We start from the raw sequence: 24,938 nt of genomic DNA on the forward strand, positions 1-24,938 counted from the left end.
CTGCTGCGTGCTTAGTGCTCTAGGAAATTTAACCACTGACTTAAGTGCCTGGAAAACCCGCCTTCAATTGTGGGTGCGGGACAGGCACCCGCAGTATAATAATAATACAGGCATCTTTACGCAATTTGCTTGTGCTCTCCATTATTACCAAGGAGTGGAGGCGTCTGTCCCTGTCTCCTCTAACTGAAACTCTAATTGCAACATGAATCATAAAGAAATTATAAAAATCACTGCTGACAAAATGTGTAGACGACACACGGGTAGGTGGGAGTGGTAGATAGTGGTGGGGACACAGAAAGACCCATGTTCCTTGGTAAGCTGGGCTCATTTGAACAATGTGCGTTGGAACCCAGCCAAATGCCTGGTCACACATGGTCACATGGGAACGAAGAATATGGGTCACACATCCAGGATGGGAACCTGTATCCTGGAAAGCAGAGACTCTAGAAAGGACGGGTGAAAACATCTGGCATAGGAGATCCCAGTGCAATGCTGTACTGAAAAGGCAAACTTGATCTTTGGCTATGTTAGCAGGGAAATATCGAGTACCTCTTTCTATGGCATTGCTGAGACCACTCCTGGATACTGGGCCCACGCTTCAGAAGGGATGCTGAGAAATTGTTACGGTTCAGAAAAGAGCTACAAGAATGATTCACGGTCTGGAAAACCCGTCGTCCATGAAGAGACTAACGGCGCTCCATGTATTCGGGTTACTCAGAGAAGGTTAAGAGCTGACGTGCTCCTGGTCTTTAAGCACCAACACGGGGAGGGGATTTCGGAGGGCAGAGGGCGCTTTAACCTCCAGGCAAAGGTAGAGCCAGGTCCAATAGCAGGGAGCTGAAGGGAGACTAATTCAGGGTAAGATTAAGGAGCCAGTGTTTACCAGGGAGGAGAATTAAGGGTTGGAACACTCCATTAGGGACGGGGTGGATTTTCCATGTCAGCGGAGACGGGGCGTCTCTCTCTCAACGATCCGCTCTAGCTCAGCCAGGAGTTACTGGGCCAGAGGCAGGAATCGCTGGGGGAGATTCTCTGGCCTGGGTCAGGCAGGAGGCTGGGCTGGGTGGGCACGATGGGCCCTGCTGGCCTTAAAATGTATGAATCTATAAACGGTGGAGTTTCTTGCACCTTCTTCTGCAGTATCGAGTGCTGGGCATTGTCAGAGAGGAGAGACTGGGCTAGACGGACCTGGTGCTGAGCCAGTCCAGTAATCCCCATGTGCTGTAGCTGGGCCAATTTATTTGCATCAAATAACTCGTTCACCCCGTGTTGCCAGCTCTGGTGATTTTTTATTTATTTATTTTTTACTACGAGCTTTGTGATATTTAACCGCCCCCCCCCCCCTTTAAAGCCCCAGCAACTGGGTCCATGTATTTATGGGAGAATCTCAGCTTTTATGTTGGGGGGGCAGAGGAGGGGGGGAGAGTATATTTCCAGCCCTTGTAGTTTGGGGGGGGTGGGGTCCTAAAGGTTCAAAAAGCAGAATGAAAAAAATGTAGTGATATAAAAATAATCCCATTTTTAAGATGCACTGATATTTTGGGGGCCTGACTGATCATTTTTTAACTCTTTGGGTTGGCAAAATTGTGGGCTAACTTATTTACAGCCAACGATTTGTTCTTCCTCATTTTTTCCTGTCCCGGTCTCTGCAATTTGTTCCTTGTTCCAGCCGCCGCAAGCTGGGAACCATGCAGAGGGGCTGGTCAGTGCTACCTTGTGCAGGGCGTGGATTTGAAGCGCCATAATCTCTTCAGTCATCTTTAACCTTAGGGCCAGGCCAAAGCAGCCTCCCAGCTCAGGGACCAAATGCTCATTGTAAGGCACTTGCTGTTAAGCGCACGATGATCTGCCCCCTGCCCCTCATCCCGTGTAGACAGAGACCCTCTATTTGCACTGATGGAGCCTGCTCAGAAGCAGAGTTAAACTGATACAAATCTTGGTGGTTTATGGAAACAACTTGTTCCCCGGTTTCCATGGGAGACTTGCACCAGGGCTGGAATTGTGGCTTAACCCCCAATGTAGCTAAAGCCTGAGTCACAGAGGAAAGGTTCTAACTACAGGTGTGGGCCCTGATCATGTGATCTGACCCTTACACCTGTGTGGACCCCCGCTTCGAAATAACTGGGGCCCAGTGCAGGGTGGAGCATCCATCTGTATTAATCCATGTGCCGCACTGACCGTCAATGGGATCTAATGGACTGGGACACAGGACACCCGGGTTCATTCCCAGCTCTAAAACTGGCTTGCTGGGTGACCTTAGGCAAGTCACTTCCCCGCTCTGTGCCTAGTGTCTTGTCCTCCCTTTGTCTATTTTGACTGTAAGCTCTTCTGGGCAGGAGCTGTGTGCGACTATAACGCAAATTACAATAATAATAAAGGATCAGGCTGCGTTGTAGGGGGGTGTAATGGTCTCTGCCGCCACAACTCCCCCTTGAGGTGTGGGGTGGCCCTGCAGCCACAGTTTCTCTTTCCTTAGGAATTTCTCAGAGGCTTTCTCGTAACAAGTAACTCCCATATTGGGCTGGCTTATTATCATAAACGGCTACAAAATAAAGCCCTAAGAGTCTAAGTCGGAAGCTGATATATTTTGAGGTTTATATATCCATCCTTCCCGACTCTTCATCCAGCCACTCCCAGGCCTTCTGCCTGGAGTCCCCCTTACCGAGCTGGAGTCTTTTCTCTACTGGTGTCCCCTGCAGCAGCCTTCTCACTGCTTGCAGCCCCGCCAGTCCCCCTCCCATGCCTTCCTGCCTTGACTCTCCCAGGCTTCTTCCTTATCTGCCCTAGAGGCCTGATTGGGTCACATGGCCTTTTCCATTCCTCCTCCCCCACCCTCCTGGGACAGTTGAGTGGGGCCGAGACCCATCTCCCTTTAAAGAGGCAGCTGCCCTGTGACGGTTGTTTCAAGGCCTGAGCTGGCACGGATTTATGGCGCACAATAAAAATGTGTCAACTTTGTCAGCTCTCCCCTGGGTGCCGGGTCTCCTGCGGGGACCAGCCTCGATCTGGGGTCCAGTGTCTCACCCATGCTAATGGCCGTCTCCTGTCTTCTTTTCCCATGCCCAAGCTTCCCGATGGCGCACTCGGCCGAGTTCTCGTGGATGGAGCGAGGGGAGGAGCTATGTGATGCCGACTCAGATGAGCGGGAGGAGCTGAGAGTTGTCCTGACAGGTGAGGAATTCTGGAAGAGAAACTGAAGTGGGAGCAGAACCGTAGGGAGTCGCCAGACTGGATCAGCACCCAGGTCTGTCCAGCCCAGTCTCCTGTCACCGACAGCGGTCTGCACCAGATGCTGCAGGGGAAGGTGGGAGAACCTGCAGTTGCAGATTGGGGATAATCTGCCGCCATGTTAGATCCTATCGTGGTCTGTAATAGTTAGAGATCGGCTCAAGCCGTTAGCATTAAGTACCTCGGTATGTTCCTGTTATCCTCACAGACAGCCAGTCCTGCTCCGAGTCTTGCTAAGCTTTCGGCCTCCGCTACATCTGGTAGCAATGAGTTCCATGGGCTATTTATACACCGTGGGGAAAAGGTTTAGAATTTGCTGCCTTTCACTTTCATTGCATGACCCCTTTTTATTATTTACTCTTTGTACTGCAGTAGCTGCCAGCTCCTCCAGGGAGCCTACAAGCCCTGGGAGCCCTGGGTCTGCACCTTTAAAATTCCCGACCAACCCTAGAGCTTCCTCCAAGCTCGGCTCCAGCTCAGCCAGGAGTTACTGGGCTGGCGGCAGGAATGGTTGGGGGAGATGCTCTGGCCTGGGTTAGGCCAGAGGCCTGGCTCGATGGGCACAGTGGGCTGTTCTGGCCTTGACACCTGTGACTCTCAGTGCAGGGCCCTCCCTCCCCATTAGATACTTCCTCCCCTGGGCGTGACTGACTTGTGTCTGGATTCCCTCTCTCTTTTCCTTCTGCCAGATGATGGGGCCCTGAGTGAGGACGAGGAGGCTGACGATGTGCAGGAGCCGGACGACGATGATGGGGAGCCAGAAGGGCCGTTCTCAGCCCGCTCCGAAGGGGACGATTCCTGCGGGAGCTCTGAGAGGCCACAGGGTAGATGGCGTGATGCAGGTGTGGGTGAGCAGGCCTGCGATGCGGAGGATAAGCCGTTCCGGTGCTCCGAGTGTGGCAAGGGGTTTGCGCAGAGCTCCAACCTGATCAAACACCAGCGGGTCCACACCGGGGAGCGGCCCTACCGCTGCCACCAGTGCAGCAAGGCCTTCACCTGGAGCTCATCGCTGCTGGAGCACCAGAAATCTCATGCTGGTGAAAAGCCCCACAGCTGTCCGGAGTGCGGGAAGAAGTTCAGCCGTGGCTCCACCCTGCTGGAGCACCAGCGCATCCACACCGGCGAGAAACCTTTCCGCTGCCACCAGTGCGGCGCCCGCTTCAGCCAGAGCTCCACACTGGTGCACCACCAGCGCACCCACACCGGGGAGCGGCCCTACCGCTGCGACGAGTGCGGGCGCAGCTTCGGCCGCAAGTCCACGCTAGTGACCCACCGCCGCACCCACACCGGCGAGAAGCCGTACCACTGCCTGGAGTGTGGACGCAGCTTCGTGGTCAGCTCGGACCTGGCCAAACACCAGCGCACCCACACCGGCGGCCAAGGCCCCTACCGCTGTGGGGAGTGTGGGGAGGGCTTTGGCTGGAGCGCTGCCCTGGCTGCCCATCGGGCCAGCCAGCACGGTGCCGAGAAGCCCTACCGATGTTCCGAGTGCGGGGAGGCTTTCCACCAAAGCGCCACGCTGCTGGTGCACCAGCGCACCCACGCCGGCGACGAGGCCTTCACCTGCTCCGACTGTGGGGAGTGCTTCCTGGAGAGCGCCAAGCTGGCCCGGCACCGGCGCATGCGGCACAGCGCCGACGGGGAGGAGAAGCCTTTCAAGTGCTCTGAGTGCGGCAAGGGCTATGCCCAGAGCGCCGGCCTGCGACACCACCAGCGAGAGCAACCCTTCCGCTGCCCGCAGTGCGGCCTGAGTTTCCTGTGGAGCTGCCGGCTGGCTGAGCACCGCCGCAGTTGCCGCATGGCGGAGAAGCCCTACAAGTGCCCCGAGTGCGGCAAGAGTTTCGGCCAGAGCTCCAAGCTGCTGCGGCACCAGGTGACTCACACCGGCGAAAAGCCCTACAAGTGTCCGGAGTGCGGCAAGATCTTCAGCCAGAGCTCCAATCTGGCGGAGCACCGGCGCACGCATGCCGGCCAGAAGCTCCACCGCTGCGGCATCTGCGGCAAAAGCTTCGCCCTGGGCTCCTATCTGGCCAAGCACCAGATCACCCACACCGGGGAACGGCCCTACCGCTGCACCGAGTGCGGCAAAGGCTTCCGGCAGAGCTCCAACTTGATCCAGCACCAGCGCACCCACACCGGCGAGCGCCCATACACCTGCCCCCAGTGTGGCAAAAGCTTCTGCCAGAACTCCCACCTCATCAAGCACCGGCGCACCCACACTGGTGAGCGCCCCTACCGCTGCCCCCAGTGCGGCAAGAGCTTCCGCCAGAGCGCCAACCTGCTGGAGCACCAGAACACCCACACCGGCGAGCGCCCCTACCAGTGCGGCCAGTGCGGCAAGAGCTTTTGCTGGAGCTCAGCCTTCAGTAAACACCAGAGGACGCATCTCAGCTAGGGGAGCTGTGCTGGGACCTACCTGAGCCGGGGGCCCTGTATTGGGACTCTGCAGGCCCACCTGAGCTGGGGTGCCCCCCATATGGGGATCACCAAGCCCCATCTCCAGTTATGGACCCCATATGGGGATCCCCAGGAGCCAGGGCAACACTGGGACCCCTCCCTGCTTCCCCCCTCTCCCCTCCGAGCTAGGGGACCCAATATGGAGACCACCAGGACACCCCATGGACGTGCTGGAGATCCCAGCCTATCTTGCATCAGGGTGGCCCTGGTTGATCTCTTCCATCAGGGAAGCAGGATCCAGCCATGGCACATGGAGGCAAACCAAGATCAGGCTCTGTCATGCCAGGTGCTGCACAGACACGCAGTGATCGAGATCAGGCCCCGTCATGCTGGGCACTGCACAGACACAAAGTGATCGAGATCAGGGGCCAGTTGTGCCGGGCGCTGCACAGACACACAGTGACTGAGATCAGGGCCCTGTCGCACCCGGTGCTGCACAGACACAGTCAACGACAGTCTCTGGTTTACATCACTTACATGTACTGCTTTCCATTGCCTCCCCATCCAATGCAGGACTGACCGAACGGTGTATTGGCCCAGACTTGTTCTGCATATCCCAAGTGGCTGAGATTTCACTCTCTCTGTTAGGTGACCGTTGTACAGCTCTCATCTTTAGCAAATCTTTGATGACACTGAAACGAAACTCATTTTGCGGACTCCTCTGGAGTTCCTTCATTAAGAAGGAGGGGAAATGAGAGATTGTGCTTTGGGGTGTAATGACTAAGAAGACTGCTAAGTGATTTTGTTAACCACAGGGTGAAAGGTGAGGTGCTGTTGTGAATCAGAAAGGAGCTAAGAGACAGGCAAGTAATTGTAGGAAGAAATGGACAGTTTCCACAAGCTTCAAACCCACGATTGGCTCAAGAAGTCAGCAAAGCCCTAATCACCAGGCTGCCAAAGACTGAGAGCCTCTTCCTGTATTCAAAGAGCTAAAGAGGGAAACTAGAGACTTTTAAGCTCATCAAATTCCTGATCTTTGTGTCTAGCCTCCTTTTCTAGCTGGTCCCTCACCTTTTTTTGCCACCTGCATGTCCATCTTTGTCCTTTTGCAAAGCTGGGTTCCAGCCCTCCACCAATTCCTCAGGACTCTTCCACACAGGATTGTGGAACTCCCTGCCACAGGATGCTGCTGTAGCTGAGAACGTAGCCAGATTCAAAGAGGGACTGGATGTTTATGTGCCTAACAAGACGTGTATGATAGTAAATGATAAAGAAGTGAGTTTAGAAGGGATATTAAACCTCAAGTTCCAGGGTTTAAGGTGATCTCTAGCTATTGTGTTTTAGGATGAGACATTCATGTGGGTAGATGATCCCGAATATGGATTCCTCTCACTTTCTTCTGCAGCATCTGGTGCTAGCCCAGTGTCAGAGATAAGCCACGGGGCTAGAGGAATCCCAGGTTCGATACAGTCTAGCAGTCCCAGTTCTAAAAGCGCTCCCGTCACTAATGTGCAGTTATAATGAGAGCACCTAGGCTAGACAAAATATTGTGGAGCAGACACAGGCAGGGAATGATATTCGTTCCTTCTGCTGTCAGACAGATACGCAGACAACCTCACTGTAAGCATGAACTGCTTTCTGGGAAAAGCTTGTATTTTCTAACACGATAATCTAGGCAGCATCTTTGTGATTAGGCCAGGAGCCTGGCAGCCCGGACTCCTGAGTTCTCTCGGCAGCCCTTCCACTGACTTCCCCTCTCCATGGCCATCTGGGCTAGTGAGGATTCATCTATGAGTAAGGAGCTTTTGAGTTCCTCGACTAGAAATCCCTACATCAATGCAGAGTATGGTGGTGAAAGACTCTTTTTTATGTATGTCTTTTGCAAGTGATTTTACCAAAGCTGTTGGGGAGATCTCGGGAATTACAGACCAGTGAGCCCTACCTCTCCGTATCTGTTAAATCTGGTTGAAACAATAAACAAAAATAGAGTTACCAAACATCTAGAAGATAGTGATATATGCTAGTGTCTAACCAGCACGGCCTCCCCATAGGGAAACCATGCCTCACTAACCTGTTAGAATTCTTTGAGTGTGTCAATAAAATAGTGACTAAAGGAGAAGTAGTGGACATCATTTCTTTCAACTTTTAACAAGGCTTTGGCCCAGGTACTTCACGAGAGGCTCTGAAGGAGCCATGGGATGAATGGCAAAGTGCTGAACTGGAGCAGCAACAAAAAGGAGGGAAAATGGTCCATTTTTAATGCTGCAAAAAGGCCACCAGTAGATGTCACAAGGTTCTGGGGTTTATTGGGTAGAAAGGGGGTTAGAGGCCAGAGAATCTCCCACACTGATTTTTGCCTCCAGCCCCAAAACTCCTGGCTGAGTTGGAGTGGAGCTTTGAGAAAGAGATGCCCCATCACCACTGACAGATACTTCCCCACCCCCCATGTTTATGTTTTCAAATAAGTGTCACCCCCTCTCCCATTTGATCAGTGCAGCACACTGGCCCCCTCTAGTGGTAACTGGCCCACACAGCAGCTGATGGACCTGCTCCAGCCTTGATTAACAGGGAAGTCTTTTAGCTCATTCCAGAGGGGTTTGTGCTTTAAGAAGCAGTGGTTACATACAAACAGCAACATTGGTAGTTTAAAAAAGGAAAAGTTTTATGTTGTATCCAAACTCAACAGCTTCCTGAATGATGGGTCAGGAAGGGACGATGAGAACTTGTATGGCCCCAGAGTTCCTACACCCCAGGTAGCTGTCCCAAGGAGTGGGGGACTCGCTGATAAGTATGGTTGGTGCTCTTTGAAGGCCACTGCCACAAACCCCCCAGTCACCACAACTCCACTCTGGACTTGGTTAACAAAGTCTTCATTTGGAACCTTGATCCAGTGTTCCCTCCCACTAGGCTGGGGGAGGGGCCTTTAGAAGTGGGCGGGCACAAGCACCTCCCAGGTTTTTCCAATAAGACCACTACAGGTGTCGTCTCTCTGGCTGCTATACTGGCTGGAGCTTCCTCCCTCCCTGGGCTGCTGCTGCTGGCTCGCTGGCTGGCTGGAGCACCCTCCCTGGACTGCTGCTGTTGTGTGTGGGGGGCACAGCTGGCATACCCCGCCCTATGGAGGGAGAAGCGAGGACCCCACCACCATTTCTGGGTCCCTCCTGCTTGGCTGGCTGTCACCTGCTTGCTGCTGCTTCTGTCTTGGCGCCTGCTGCCCTAGTTGAGGAGGAGGAAGGCTGCTGTGAGACACTGTGAAGGGGGTGCGTTGCTGCTTTTGGACTGAGTGATTAGAACACCTGTGCTCCTGGGCTGGTGGTAGCCTCTGCTGCTATGGGGGGCTGGGGGAGAGGCGTGGAGCCCTTCCACGTGCTACTGCGCCGTCTGCCCTGACCATCACATCCGGTACCATCCCTGGTGGCTGGGGTCCCTTCCTCTCGCTGACCAGGAGGCATGGCATCCATTGCTTCCTGGTGTCCACCTCACTCCATGTCAAAAGTTGCATGTGGGCGTTGGCGCAGGTGGTGGGGCCCAAGGCCATCATGGCAGCCTCCAAAATGTATGGGAAGATGGTGTTCTTCCTGGCATCGGAGGCCGCTGCTCAGGAGGCGGTGGAGAAGGGCCTGGCAGTCGGGGTGAAGGAATCCCTCCTGGAGGACCTGGGCATATGGGTGCTACTGACCCCTGTCCCGCCCTTCCTCCACAACGCTGTCCTGTTGTCTTCCCTTGCCACCCTGGGGAAAACCATGTCCGTCATCAGCCTCTCCCGTTGGGCTGCAAGGACCCCGCCCTCCGTCACGTCCTGTCCTTCTGCCGGCAGGTGCAACTCCAGCGGCGTGTGACGGGGCAGTGCTCGAGGGCGTCCTTCCTGCTGCCCTACAAGAGGGCCCATTACTCGATGGGGGAGGCCTGGTGCTTCCTCTGCTGGGTGATGATGTAAGTAACGCATTGTCTTCATGCCCTAACTATATTGACTGAAACATTACGCCTCTTGTGGAGGTGGAGTTATTAGATTGGTGTAGTGGACGACTTACAATTTTATAGTGTAAACACTCAATGTAAACTGCCTTACGTCAACCTAACTCTGTAGTGTAGACCAGGCCTCAGATTTTGGTTTAAAAGGGATTAAAATTTATTTTGCTTAAATCCAACTTCAGCTAATTTAGTTTTGGGCCTGTCTGCATGAGGAACTTGCAGTGATGCGATTTTTAAGCTGCTTATGTTAAATTGGTTTCAATTCCTGTGTGGACATCTTTATTCCAGGTCAAGGCTGACATTGTGGTTAAGTTGACTAGGAGTTGGGTTAAGCTAAACAGAAATAAACCACTCTTACACTGAAATGAGAGTACTCACACCGGATTTTCAACTAGTTTAATTAAACAGTATAATGAAGCCAGTGGAAGTTTGAAAGCAGACTTGGCCTGAAATCACTTTTAAAATCAATTTAGTTAAATTACTGTAAAAATTACTGGACATCTCACAGTATATCACACTGATGGAAACCGGCCTTGTTTTGGTTCAGCTTAAACGTTTTCCCAACTGGTTTAAGATGAATTGATATAAAACAAATTTATATCAATGGAAGAGCTCAGCCTTAAAGTGATTTAAATTAAACTGGTCCAGTTTCTTTGTGTGGGTGTAATGTGCCCTAGTGGCAGTGGATTGAACCTGTGATTATATATAGAGCTAAAAGCAGGAGCCTTTCCTACGTGAGCTAAAAGGCCTCTGTTAGCCAAACGCAGTAGCAGGCTCATTTACCTATCTGGTTCAACCAGTGGCAGGAGGAAGACAGATGGCCATACTGTGTAAGCGGGGAAGGGGTTATATAGAGAAGGCTTAAAAAGTGGAACTGAGAAATCTTTGATAATTGTTTTTTTCATTGAAAAATGCAGATTAATTGAACCAAGAATGGGAATTTCCTGACTAAAAACCAAACAAAAAACGTTGAGAAAAATGTTTCAAAATTGTCAAGACATTTTTTTTGGAGATTTTCTAAATGAAAAAAAATTGTTTTCTGGTGCAAAATAACTTTTTGTTTCAGAATTGAAGCTGATTAGATTGAAAGCAAAAGGTTAAAAAGAGAAAAAATGAAATATTTCAAAGCTATCAAAATGAAATGTTTCAATTGACCCAAAATGGAAAAACAATGTTTTTTTAGTTTGTGAATATTTTGTCTTCTTGACCTGATTCAAGGTGGGGGAAAATTTTTAAATATCTTTTGAAAATATTCACAGAATGGGCAGATGCTGTTAAAAGAATTCCTATTCCAATTCATTTCACTAGAATGAAAAGAGAATTTTCTCCCAAATGCACACACATATAAGAGTGCACATGCGCACAGACACGGACAGGGGTCGCTTGCACATTCTCACTTTCACAAAGTCTTCAAACCTGGTAATACCTAGAAGAATGTGACACTTTCTTGTTCCATTGTTTATTGAGAGCCACAGGGAAATGTCTGCATTGAAAGCCAGGCAGAAAACTATAGATGCAAATATTTTTTCTAACACCTCATCTTTCTTTAGTTGCAAAGTACTGAGCAGAGACTCACAGATTGTAAGGCCAGAAGGGACCACTATGATCACATAAAAAGAAGAACAGGAGTACTTGTGGCACCTTAGAGACTAACAAATTTGTTAGTCTCTACGGTGCCACAAGTACTCCTGTTCTTCTTTTTGCGGATACAGACTAACACGGCTGCTACTCTGAAACCTATGATCACATAGTCTGTAATGCGATGCATGCCATGACACTGCCTGAAGGAACTGGTGATGATTCCATCTGCTAAAGCACAAGAGCTAGAATACAACGGAGGGCAGGGGGTTGGGGTGAGAGGTGCAGGCAGGAGGCTCAGGGCAGGGAGTTGGGGTGCAGGCAGGGGGCTCAGGGCAGGGAGTTGGGGTGCGAGGTACAGGCAGGGGGCTCAGGGCAGGGAGTTGGGGGGCAGGAAGGGGGCTCAGGGCAGGGAGTTGGAGTGAGAGGTGTAGGCAGGGGGCTCAGGATAGGGAGTTGGGGTGCAGGAGGGTAGGCTGTTTGCAGGCAGGCCCGGGGCTGGGGATCTGGGCTCCCCCGTCCCGGCAGGCAGGCTCACGGGCTGGGCTGGGTGCTTGGGGCCAGGCCGGGCAGAGGCAGCCAGGGTGGATCGCAGAGGGGCCAGGCTGCTCCCAGGGCTGGACTCAAGGCCGAGGGTGCAGGGCCGGAACCCCCGAACAGCGCCTGTGGGCCGGGCTCGCCCCCTGCCCCGGGCCTGCTGGCTCCCGGCAGGCCCCACTTAAGGTGGGCTGGGCTCAGGAGCGGCCTGACCCCCCCCGGGTGGTGCCTGGGCCCCCGGCCAGTGCGGGGAGCCGCAGGCAGGTTTGGGGCCCTGGGTGCTGGAGGGGGGCAGCTGCCTTGGGGGGGGGCCGTGGCAGCACCCCCGTGGGCCACCTTTAGTGGCTGTGTTGGTGCTGCCGGGTGGGAGGCTGCCAGGGAGCACATGGGGCTGTTAAAGCAGCCAGTCCGGCCCTGGGGAAGGGGAACCCGGCTCAACAGGGTGCAGGCCGGGGGCTCAGGGCGGGGGAGGGGGGTGCAGGAGGGGTTTGGGCTCTGGCCCGGCGCTGTTTACCCGCAGCAGTGCGCTCCCTACCTGCCAGGGCCCCATGCCGCGCCGCTCACCACGTCCCCGCGCAGCCCCGGGGGAGGGGAGGGGCGGCACAGGGCTCTGCACGCTGCCCTTTCCACACCTCCAGGTACCTCCCCTGAAGCTCCCATTGGCCGCGATTCCCCGTTCCCAGCCAATGGGGGCTTCGGGAGGCGGTGCCTAGAGCAACCCCCCGGCCCCAGAGACATGGTGCCTTGATGGCTGCTTCTGAAAGCAGCACGGGGCCTGCGGCACCACGGGGGGCAAATCCCATGGGCCGGATTCAAAGCCCTGAGGGGCCAGATCCGGATCCAGCCCATGGGCATTAGGGTGTGCCCAGGCACACCCCGTGCGCACGCCTATGGTGAGGAGTGTGATCATTTTACCATAAGAGCTATACCCTGGCCAGCCCTAGGCTGGGGACAGTTACACCAGTAAGATAGCAGCTAGTGCTTTTCATCTGCAGATGCCACAGCACTTTATGTAACAGATCAGTATCATTTCCCCCATTTTACTGAACAGAACACAGGTCTCCTGTGTCCCACTCCCCGGCTCTAGTCACTGGGCTCCAGTGCTTCCCCTTACAGATAAGTGCACTTACACAGGTATATCTTACTCTCTTTCTCTATACTGGTATCGTTAAAGCACTACGTATTGACAAGGCCTAAGTGGCACGAGAATCATGCCCACCATTTGTAGTTTTCGTTGGGTTAAATTCACCTGCTTGCAGAGAGCAACGTGCAAAGTAACACTCGCACAGCTGGTCATGCCCATAACATCTCAACTCAAATGCCCAGGCCTAGGCACCACTTAGGGTATGTCTATACTACCCACCGGCTCGGCGGGTAGAGTTCGATGTATCAGGGATCGATTTATCACGTCTCGTCTGGATGCGATAAATCGATCCGCGAATCGACGCCCGTACTTCACCTCAGCAGGAGGAGTAAGCGGAGTCGACGGGGGAGCCACAGCAGTTGACTCGCTGCCGTGAGGACGGCCAGGTAAGTCGAACTAAGATACTTCGACTTCAGCTACACAAATAGCGTAGCTGAAGTTGCGTATCTTAGTTCGAACTACCCCGCTAGTGTAGCCCAGGCCTTAGATGTGATTGAAGGCTTATTTTGATTCAAGTGATGCATCGACCTGGTGATTTGATGAGACTCACTTCTTAAAGAAACTCGACTTCCTAAATCTCTGTGGATTACAGGTAGGTGCAGTAATTGGTTTTGGTATCCACAGGAAACAATTCAAGGACCCATTCACTCTTGGATGTAGGAGCGGGCGTATGTTTTGTTGATTAGCACAGCAGTTTTCCACACTGAAATGACGTTCTTCAGCTGAAGGTCTGGGCTCACCGTGCTGATCAGATTCACAATGTAATTTTCTTCTTTTTCCTCTTTTTCTAAATATTCTTGAAAGGTCTCCACTATCCTGTTAATAAAAGAAAACAAATTTGTAAATGTACAGGACACTGGTTCAGAAAGACTAAGACTAAGTGCCAATTCTGACAGGCAAACCCAATTTCTTGAGTTCCCTTTTCACACTGTTGGTCACTTCAGCAGGTATAACATGGGGTATTTTTCTGCAGCAAGTTTTGACTTTCTGTCAAAAAAATGAACCCCCCTCCCCCAAAAAACAAACAACAACCTTGAAAATGGTTTGGTTTTCAGCAACTAAACAGTAAACATTTTCAGCTCAACACTGCTGAAAAGTGAAATGTTCAATTCTCAAATAAATGAAAAAGTCTCAAAATTTTTGGTTTTCTGAACCAAATTTTTTTGAGGAAGGCAGATGCTTCCTGAGAAAATTTACATTTAGTCCAAAACTCAATTTTTCATTTGAAAAAGCCCTACGTGTAAAGTTTCTAAAGCCTCAAATTAGTGAATATTCAAGAGTTGTCAGACAAGAGGTAACATTTCCTCCCATCAATTTTTAAGCAAAACGGTGTATTCTTAAACAGAAGTGGGTGAAATTATCCAGTACTGGACATAACTCTGGGGAAGAAAACAAGGCATTAAAGGCTCATAAGGAACAGAAGATACCAAAACTCCAGCTCTTACCTAAAGAATGAGATTTAATATCCCTGCTGGAATTTTTATCAATAACAATGGATGTTCTTATTATCCATTGACATGCCTGATCCATTCTTAAGTCTCACTAAATTCTCAGCCTCAATGACTTCATGTGGCAATGAGTTCCATAAGCTAATCACAAGCCCTGTAAAAAACTATTCCCTATGACCAGTTTTGAATTTCCCATCTTTCAATTCCATTGAACATCCCTTTGTTCTTGTGTTATGGGATTGGAAGAACAGATGCCTCCTGATCTTCCTTCTCTAGGCCAGTCAGTGTTTTAGAGACCATTATTAAATCTCCTCTTTTCCTCGATAACAACCTCAGTCTGTTCAGTCTCTCTTCATAGGAGCTTCTCCACACACCTGATCATTCTCATTGCCCTTCTTTAAGCCCCTCTAGTTCTGCAGTGTGGAAAGTCTGAGAATCTCTAGCCTAGATTAGTAGCAGCTGCAGGTTATCCAATTCTAGAAGACTTGGAGATCTATGGAAAAAGACCTTTTATATGCTATATGATTTGACCTTTCCCTTTTAATACAGCATACAAGTAATATACAGGCAATTTTAAGATGCTGGGTTTCTTCCCCTACATTTGCCTTGATCTTTTAATCTGCATTTAAAAAAAACAATCAAACAAACCTACCCACAAAGGCCTTAAATCAACAGGGAATAATTTCTAAAGTGGTTTGTGCCTGCTCCAAATTAAAAGTAAAAAAAAAAATTTTTTTTAATCTAGATCTAAATGTTTGTACAGAGCCCTTCGCATATTCACAGACAAGAAAAATATGTAGTTACCCCCAACTGTTTTCGTAGCTTTCCAATGCTACTGTGATCATTTCGTGCAACTCGATGATAAAGAACTCAATATTGACAGTGGATAATGCAGTTGTTAGCTCCTCCCTCTCCAGGTCAGTTAGCTCGTCATGGTAGCCCTTGTCTATCAGGAAGAAGGGATTCTGAAATGAGAAGCACAGTGTCAGTGGGGGCAACTGCAGAGGTGCTGCAGGAGTGGCTGGATGCCCCGTCCACAGGGCAGTTGAGGATGTGCCTGATGGAAGAGTGTCCTCATTTGACTCAGAGCAGGTGTAGCCTGGTGATGCTTGCTTCTGCCCTACGCATAGGGGCTGCTCCCGGGGTGGGATGGAGCAGGTGGCTCTGCAGGTGACCTCAGGCCAGTGCTGCGGTCCTGTAGCCAGCAAAAACTTTCATAGCTTTTATTGACCAATATATGCCGGGCTAATGTCTATCAATCTATGATCCATCTCAAATTATCAATATTGATACCACAATGCATTAAACACACAATATCAATAGTAGATTATATTGTAGATACATTTCTAGCAGTTACCTGGCCTGAATTGGTCTGTGTCTTTTTATAATCCTGTTCACTGGTGCTAAGTATCCCGTAACACTTTGCAAAATTGAAGTCAGCTTTGGCATTAGAAAATAAGAAACTTGCGAAAGGCAAAATACATTAATGTTGTGCCCAGTACAAGCTGGACCAGTAGTATCCAAAACAAAGTAAGGGAAGATACAGAACAACAAGTTAAGGAACTGACACAAGATGATGGGCTGGATTTTTGTGACATATAAAGCATTTTGTAACTTGTAAACCATCCTATAAATACTACTTGCTGAAATATGTAGCTGGGAGCACACCTTCTGTGTGAAGTGGATTTAAAAACAGCAGCACAAGACGGCTTCATGAAAACTGCTATATTACAAAGCCTTTCTTCCAGTACTATGCTATTATTACTGTCAGTTTTGTTGTAGCCATGCTGGTCCCAGGATATTAGAGAGATGAGTGGGTGAGGTATTCTCACTGGACCAACATCTGTTGGTCAAAGAGAGACACTTTCAAGATACACTGAGCTCTTCTTCAGGTTAGGGAAAGACCAACAGACGTCTCTCTATACTCGTACTGACTTTTAGCAATAAAACTGACTGATCTCTTGAATATATTTCATAACAAACCAAGATGTGGGCAAGCAACTGTCTATGCAATTTATCAACAGTATTAAGGCCATCAGGTCCCATCCAGCCCAACCTCCTACCTAATCCGGGCTAGAAACTCTCCCCCAGAGATTCCTGCCTCTGGCATAATAACTCCTGGCTGAGCTAGACTGTAACTTTGAGAAAGGGGCGACGCATCTAGATTTATAGACTCCAAGTGATGGAGCCTGGCAGCAGCAGAGGAGGGACTACACAGCAAGTGAGCAGAGAACATTGGTCATAACTAGAGGCTGGTGGGGAAATGTTGGGAAAACAAAACAATAACTAAAATAATTGTGTCTGTGCCTTGCAGCATGACATTTGACACTGGGATTGCCCTAGGGCTAGGCAGGTGCCTTTTGCTGTGCTCATAGAACTCTGTTCAGATCTGGTGGAGTTACATGCAATTGAAAATCACCCATTTCACAGTGCAGCTGGCTTTCAGCAACATGTCCAAAAGAGTAATTGGTTTTCAGCTGGAAAGTTTTTGTGCTTTACTTTTTTCAGCAAAGTCAAAATTTTCTGTGAAAAACTTCAGTTTGTCAAAAACCCAATTTTCTGATTAAAAACACTTTGCACAGAAAGTTTTCAGTCTCGTCACAGCCCCATCCCAGGCACTCACTGAGGTGGATTCCTCCATTACCTGGTTCATTTGTACAAGTAGCGCTGATCTCTTTGCTGACAGGATCTGCCACAGAGATAGGATGTGCTTCAGCTGCGTTTGTGGGACAACCTGGAATGAAAGAACACAGACAGGGATTTACCCAGACCTTGGCACCCAGAAAGCCTTGACACTGATATTTAAATCCTCATCACGGAAGTGAGCACATTCTATATGTGTTTCACAGTTACCTTGCTACTGCCAAAGTTTTAAAGAATGTCAAACCACTGAGCTGGTGGGAGTCACTGGCTAAGAACCTGGAACCAGAGTTTGCTGAAGAGCGAAACCAGCTTTTGACAGCCTTTTGTAGGCACAGAGAGAATATTTTCTTTGTTTCAGTTTATTCAACTAGTTCAGTTCAATGAATAGGTCATTGAGTAGAACAGTTTATTCAACTAGTTCAGTTCAATGAATAGGTCATTGAGTAGAACAGTCAAGTTCTGGTTTGAAAAGTTGGGATCCTGCTGGTACCTGGCAGGCATTTTCAGAGACTGTGCCCATGTGGATTATTCATTAGTATTTATTTGTATTGCAGTAGTGTCAAAAGGCACCAGTCACCATGTGCTGGGCTGTAACAAAGAGACAATGCACATCTGCAAATGAATGCAGGGTAATCTTTTCAGAAGTGTCTAAATGAGTTGGGAGCCTCTCATTTTGATCTGGGGCTATGGAGGAGCTGAAGAACCTGGGGAGGTAGGAGGCAGGTGAGCTGAATTCCCGCAGAATGTTTCAGTTTAATCAAGTCGGCATTTTCTGACAGAAAAATCTACTCTAGAATCTATACAGTAGGGTTGGTCAGAGAATGGGTTTTCTTCCACAGAACATTTCAATGAAATGATTTGTGGAAAATTTCAACCTTCCTTAAAAGCCTGAAAATTGATATTTTTGTTTCCATTTTTGGGTGAAACCCAAAAGTTTTCATTTTTCTTTTTTGATGGAAAGTTGAAATTTTCCATGGAAAGCAAAAATATTCATTTAGTCAAAACCACAATTTTTCGCTCAAACAATAGTTTTTGAAAGAAACTGTACTCTATGTTCATATATTCAGAATGCATAGTAGAAAGCATGAAAACAAAAAATATTTATTATAAAGAGAGCTTAATTGTCATTGCTGTGAATTCAAACCAAAGTTAATCTCTTACCAGTAGGTCTCTGAACTGCTTTGCATTAGCCTCCATCTTCAGCTCATTTCTGACATACTCAGTCAGGAGCCGCTCTGGGTCCCCTCCAGTCACAGCCAGGAACTCTGCAGCCACTTTCAGGGTGGAGAGCGCTCTGGAAATGTCGCTTACTGAACTGGCCTCTTCCATGATGCGTTTCATCAGACTCACGCTCAGTGGTTCCTATGGATAGCAACAGGAGACAAAAAGTTGTCAGTAGGAGTTCCACATCCAATTCCCATTATAATCAATGGCATCCAATCTGGTAGGCAACTTTGAAAAACTCAGCCTTAAGTGTTTCCACACTGGCGTTGTATGATCCAAGGGATTGTATACAATGTATGAAGAAGATATGAGGAATTTTGTTAGAGATGCCATATATAAGACAAATGAATATTAGATTAATAGATTCTAAGGCCAGAAGTGACTGCTGTGATGGTCTAGTGAGTCTGACCTCCTGTGTAACACAAGCCACAGAACTTCCCCCAAATAATTCCTGTTTGAAGTACAGGTCTTTTAGAAAAGCATCCAATCTCGATTTAAAAATTGCTAGTGAGGGAGAATCCACCACAGCCCTCAGTAAATTATTCCAATGGCTAATTACTCTCACTGTTAAAAATGTTACTTTATTTCCTGTCTAACTTCAGCTTCCAGCCACAAGATCACAGTATACCTTGGTCTACTAGATTGAAAAGCCCTTTATGATCAAATATTTGTTCCCCATGTTGGTACTTAAAGACTGTGATCAAGTCACCTCATCGTTAAGCTGTGCTAATAATGCCGTGTTAATAATACACAAATACTCTTACTATTATTTTATCTCATTCTGATAGTTAAGATTGTAAAGTTAGGTGACCTTCTAAGCAAAACTCCTATAGAATGTAAGTGCTATACGTTTGATTTTGCTATATAATTCAAGTGAGAATTCTATTCCTGCTTGGAATTCTAGAGGAAGGTGACAAAAACTATAAAAAGAATATCATTCTCTATGAAATTGGAAAGGTTCAGAGATCAGTTTCTATGGAATCATACTACAGAGACCTTTGGTTTCATCAGTACTAAATTCTATGGGACTTTACCAGAAGGGAACATGGGTATTGCCAGGCGGGATCAATGCCAGGTCCATCTAGTACAGTCGCCGGTCTCTGACAACACCCAATACCAGATGCCACAGAGGAAGGTGTAGGAGCCCCACTCCCCCTGTACCAGACTAGTGATAATCTGTCCCCATGCTAGAATCCATCTGGGCTCTGATAGTAAGAGTGCGGCTCAAACCCTAGAACGGAAGGTTTACAAAAATTTTGTCATCACTAATTATAGCTAACTGTGGATATTTTTGTGATCTACAGAAATGTCCAATCCTTTCTGGAATCTTGCTAACTTCTTGGCCTCAGTGATTTCTTGTGGCAATGAGTTCCACAGGATAGCCACGTCTTCTGTGAAAAAGTACATCCTTTGATCAGTTTTGAATTTGCCACCTTGTAATTTAATTGAAAATCCTCTTTTTCCTGTGTCATGAGACAGGGAGAACAAACGCCCCCCAAGTCGCCCTTCTCTAAATAATTATTTTATTCCGGGAATTCTTTCAAAATGTGTTGAACTAATAATGAGAGCATTACATCCGTGTAATTCAGAAATAAAATCAGGGCAGTCAATGGGGTAAAACTGTTGTGAAGCTGGCGTACAAAGGAAGAGAACCAGGCTCCCTGACTCCAAGTGGCCAAGGAACTGTACAAAAATGTGCTTTTTAGTAGCTAAAGTTAGAGCTTGATGCTCCACTTGGCTCATCATGGGCCTGGGACCTACTCCTCGGCCGCTTTGTGCTGCTTCAATGTCTCAAGCTGAGCACCCAAATGCTGAAGGCGCCCAGAAATGAGTGGAGAGTTTAGAGAACGGTGCCCTTAATGGGCGAGTGGACATACTGTAGGTTTTGGATATTTACCCAACCTTCTGACCGTATACTGGCTATGAAAGCTGTTTACAGTGGGGGAAAGAGAGGATTATCTGAGTCTGAAGCTGGGGGAAAACCCAGGGTTGTTTTTGATCTCACCTGGTGCAATTGTTCTCTAACGTTAGCTTTTGTGGAGTGCAGAGTCTTCACATTGTTCAGTGTAATGGACGGAATTGTCTGAAAAGGAAAACGTTCGTGATTAATAACTGGTTTATAAAGCACAACATGTTCAATACAGAAAAAATCCTGATGTACACTCCAACGGTTAAAGCATAATTTTCAAAAGCACTTAAGGGATTTAGGAGCCTACAGCCCATTTTGAAAAGTATCTTGGTCTCTTAAGGCCAGATTTTTAAAGGTGCCTAATGTGATTTTAAAAAAATCATCTATTGAAATCAATGGGAGTTCAGGCTAAAGTGTTCAAAACTGCCTAAGTGACTTAGGAATGTAAGTATCATTTTCAAAGATGATTTAGTCACTTGGGTGCCCATATCCCATTGTTTTGCGGTGGGACTTAGGCATCTAACCTGCTCAGGTGCTTTTGAAAATCCCAATAGGCCCCTAGATGCCTAAATAATTTCAAAAAACGAGGAGTCCGGTGGCACCTTAAAGACTAACAGATTTATTTGGGCATAAGCTTTCATGAGTAAAAAACCCACTTCTTCAGATGCAAGATTTTTCTTCAGATTTTTGACCCACAAAAGCTTATGCCCAAATAAATCCGTTAGTCTTTAAGGTGCCACTGGACTCCTCATTGTTTTTGTGGATACAGACTAACACGGCTACTCCCTGATAAATAATTTCAAACATCTGGCCCCTAGGAGCCCAAGTCTCACTGCAAGCCAATGGGATTTAGACTCCTAAGCAGACCTGGGAGGGAAATAGTTTTGCTATCCTGTGCAAATTTGAGAATTCAAAAACCTTCTCACATCCAAATTGAGACGGGAACTCAAAATCTTGAAAATTTTCACAAACAGAAAAATGTTTTAGTTTGGGTCAGTTGAAATGTTTTGTTTCGATAATTTCAAAAATGTTTGTTTTTCATTTTGACCTCTTTTACATTTATTTTTAAAATTTAAACTAATAAATAACTATAATTTCAAAACACACAATTGTTTCAAACCAGAAATCAAATGAGGAAACAAGATGTTTTGATATTTTCAAAACATTTCTCTAATTTTCCTTTTTATTTAAATGAACAATTTGTCAAAATCAGCATGTTCCCATGGGAAGTTTTGGTCCTGATGAATTGGCATTTTCCAACAACAACAAAACGGTGTCAACAAATTCCCAACCAGCTCTGCTCCTAAGTCCCTTGTGGAAATGTGTCCCAGGCTCCTAAGTCACTTAGGTTAAAATGTTCAAATGTGCCTAAGTCTAAACACAGCGTGGCTGATTTGCCAATGCATTACCCCCAATTTACACCAATGTAACCCCACTGTAACCAATGGCGCTAAACAGGTGTAAATCTGGAAAAGGCCACAGTGGATCAGGTCTTTCACCTAGCATCACCATTTCCACTTGTCCATCCTGATTTGATTGTGGTGTGCTCAGGTGTGAATGACTCACACAGGTGCCAGGCCACAGAGCAGGAAGCACTGAGAGTAAAATCCTGCCTGCGCTGAAGTCTATGGCAAAGTGCCACCTCCATGATTTCATCCTGAACTCACCTGGGCTTTCACGACGGGCTTCCCGCTGATGAAGCGGTGAATCACTTGCCTCTGCAGAGTCAGAAAGTTGTAGTGGGTGGTTTTGGTTCCATTTTCCTCTAGCACGTACTGGAAGTTCGACAGCGCCATAGTGATCAAGTCGCTCTCGGAAACACTTAACACAGAAGCGTGCTTCACCTCTTCCGCTGAAATAGACCTGGAGAAAAGGGAAGAACGTGAGGCGTCGTCTTCTTTACTGCCAAAAAAATCTAAGACGGAACTAGCCTTGGTGGGCCATTTAGCTCATCTCTGCAGCCTTACGCTCAGTTGCCAACCCTTGGGAATCTTGTGATATTAGTGGTTCCAGCTCCTGGAGTCATGGGAGAAAAGCAGCTCCCAGTTTAAAAAAAGGGACGTTTCCCACCCTGGTAGCTGCAGGGAAAAATTTGAAATCTTGACCCCAGGAGGCAAATAAAAGCACCTCCACCTTTATTATTGTTGCCCCTTTCACTCAAGTATCAGAGGGGTAGCCATGTTAGTCTGAATCTGTAAAAAGCAACAGAGGGTCCTGTGGCACCTTTGAGACTAACAGAAGTATTGGGAGCATAAGCTTTCGTGGGTAAGAACCTCACTTCTTCAGATGCAAGTAATGGAAATCTCCAGAGGCAGGTATAAATCAGTGTGGAGATAACGAGGTTAGTTCAATCAGGGAGGGTGAGGTGCTCTGCTAGTAGTTGAGGTGTGAACACCAAGGGAGGAGAAACTGCTTCTGTAGTTGGATAGCCATTCAGAGTCTTTGTTTAATCCTGATCTGATGGTGTCAAATTTGCAAATGAATTGGAGCTCAGCAGTTTCTCTTTGGAGTCTGGTCCTGAAGTTTTTTTGCTGTAAGATGGCTAAGTTTACATCTGCTATTGTGTGGCCAGGGAGGTTGAAGTGTTCTCCTACAGGTTTTTGTATATTGCCATTCCTGATATCTGACTTGTGTCCATTTATCCTCTTGCGTAGTGACTGTCCAGTTTGGCCAATGTACATAGCAGAGGGGCATTGCTGGCATATGATGGCATATATAACATTGGTGGACGTGCAGGTGAATGAACTGGTGATGTTGTAGCTGATCTGGTTAGGTCCTGTGATGGTGTTGCTGGTGTAGATATGTGGGCAGAGTTGGCATCGAGGTTTGTTGCATGGGTTGGTCCCTGAGTTAGAGTTGTTATGGTGCGGTGCGTGGTTGCTGGTGAGAATATGCTTAAGGTTGGCAGGTTGTCTGTGGGAAGGACTGGCCTGCCTCCCAAGGTCTGTGAAAGTGAGGGATCATTGTCCAGGATGGGTTGTAGATCACTGATGATGTGTTGGAGAGGTTTAAACTGAGGACTGTAGGTAATGGCCAGTGGAGTTCTGTTGGTTTCTCTTCTGGGCCTGTTTTGTAGCAGGAGGCTTCTGGGTACACGTCTGGCTCTGTTGATTTGTTTCTTTATTTCCTTGTGTGGGTATCGTAGTTTTGAGAATGCTTGGTGAAGATCTTGTAGGTGTTGGTCTCTGTCAGAGGGGTTGGAGCAGATGCGATTGTACCTCAGTGCTTGGCTGTAGACGATGGATCGTGTGGTGTGACCAGGGTGGAAGCTGGAGGCATGAAGGTAGGCGTAGCGGTCGGTCGGTTTTCGGTATAGGGTGGTGTTAATGTGGCCATCGCTTATTTGTATGGTGGTGTCTAGGAAGTGGACCTCCTGTGTAGATTGGTCCAGGCTGAGGTTGATGGTGGGGTGGAAGCTGTTGAAATCATGGTGGAATTCTTCCAGGGTCTCCTTCCCATGGGTCCAGATGATGAAGATGTCATCAATGTAGCGTAGGTAGAGAAGGGGCATGAATGGACGAGAGCTGAGGAAGCGTTGTTCCAGGTCAGCCATAAAAATGTTGGCATATTGTGGGGCCATGCGGGTGCCCATAGCGGTGCCACTGGTCTGGAGGTATATATTGTCACCAAATTTGAAATAATTGTGCGTGAGGATAAAGTCACAGAGCTCAGCAATCATCAGTATCATCAGAGATACTGTTCCTGACAGCTTGTATTCCATCTGTGTGTGGGATGTTTGTGTAGAGAGCCTCTACATCCATGGTGGCTAGGATGGTGTTTTCTGGGAGGTCACCAATGCATTGTAGTTTTCTCAGGAAATCTGTGGTGTCACGGAGATAGCTGGGAGTGCTGGTGGCATAGGGTCTGAGTAGGGAGTCCACATATCCAGACAGTCCTTCAGTGAGAGTGCCAATGCCCGAGATGATGGGGCGTCCAGGATTTCCAGGTTTGTGGATCTTAGGTAGTAGATAGAATAACCCCGGTCGGGGCTCTAAGGGTATGTTGATTTGTTCCTGTGTTAGTGTAGGGAGTGTCCTGAGTAGATGGTGCAGTTTCTTAGTGTATTCCTCAGTGGGATCTGAGGAAAGTGGCCTGTAGAATTTCCTTTCACCCAAGAAATTAGCCAGCCTTTAGGGCCTTGTGGGAATGTTTCCATTAAGAGGAGAAATGGATGATACAGATCAGGTATTTCTTTGGTGCAACCCTATTTATTTACAGAATGCACATGAAGTCTTGGTTCCCTGAACACAGCAGGTCCCTGGCTCACCATGGGTCCCTGGCCTACCATTTCCAAGTCTGGAGGCTCTCTGTCTCTGACATGTCTCTGGGCCATGCTCACCACTGCTTCTCCCACTTTCTGCTGGCTTTTTTCTCCGGTCTTTCTTCTTCCCACACATACACACAGTTTGCTAAACAAACCACTAGCCCTTTACAATTTGCAATCAGTCTCAAGGAAACCTCTCATCCGACATGGCTTACTTTCTGACTGGCGTTGCCATGTGGCCTAGTGCCTGGGGTGGTGGCTTCTATTGTTTCCACCTATCATTATACACAGGGATAGTAAATCGCTCCTTCCATTCAGCCTGAAATAAAGATGCTTCCTACACTCATCAGCTTTAAGGAAGTCTGATTACACTGGTCTAAAATTTTTGAGAAGTCATCTGCTTCAGAGATAAAATGTGCTATTTATTATGTATATGTGCTGAATTCAGATATGACAATTAAAACAACTGATTGGCTACTGTTTCTAAGATATTTAAGTTTTTACATTTTATGTCTATGTATATTGTGTAGATAGTAGAGTTTTAATCATTAATTGTAAACCTGGGTCTTTTCATGTGTTTATGGTTGCTTTACA

General features: G+C 48.0%; 2 protein-coding genes across 3 annotated transcripts in view; one reads left to right on the forward strand and one right to left on the reverse strand.

Moving 5' to 3' along the window:
- Nucleotides 1-7,738, forward strand: part of LOC128836862 (zinc finger protein ZFP2-like) — a 34,576-nt gene extending 26,838 nt beyond the window's left edge. The window contains exons 3-4 of one of the 2 annotated variants that reach the window (XM_054027539.1): nt 3,068-3,171; nt 3,918-7,738. In XM_054027539.1, coding sequence (XP_053883514.1) covers nt 3,068-3,171; nt 3,918-5,623 — 1,810 coding nt within the window. In that variant the 3' untranslated portion in view covers nt 5,624-7,738. The remainder of the gene's footprint in view (nt 1-3,067; nt 3,172-3,917) is intronic. The other variant, XM_054027540.1, reaches the window with a different exon arrangement.
- A 2,238-nt stretch (nt 7,739-9,976) lies between these two features.
- Nucleotides 9,977-24,938, reverse strand: part of LOC128836838 (E3 ubiquitin-protein ligase RNF213-like) — a 162,926-nt gene continuing 147,964 nt past the window's right edge. Inside the window, exons 67-72 of the mRNA XM_054027499.1 lie at nt 21,748-21,943; nt 20,177-20,254; nt 18,109-18,309; nt 16,949-17,038; nt 15,109-15,269; nt 9,977-13,672 (exon numbers count right to left, since the gene is read on the reverse strand). Coding sequence (XP_053883474.1) covers nt 13,501-13,672; nt 15,109-15,269; nt 16,949-17,038; nt 18,109-18,309; nt 20,177-20,254; nt 21,748-21,943 — 898 coding nt within the window. The 3' untranslated portion in view covers nt 9,977-13,500. The remainder of the gene's footprint in view (nt 13,673-15,108; nt 15,270-16,948; nt 17,039-18,108; nt 18,310-20,176; nt 20,255-21,747; nt 21,944-24,938) is intronic.

Source organism: Malaclemys terrapin, chromosome 4 (genome assembly GCF_027887155.1).
Source record: "Malaclemys terrapin pileata isolate rMalTer1 chromosome 4, rMalTer1.hap1, whole genome shotgun sequence".
Classification (NCBI taxonomy): domain Eukaryota; kingdom Metazoa; phylum Chordata; order Testudines; family Emydidae; genus Malaclemys; species Malaclemys terrapin.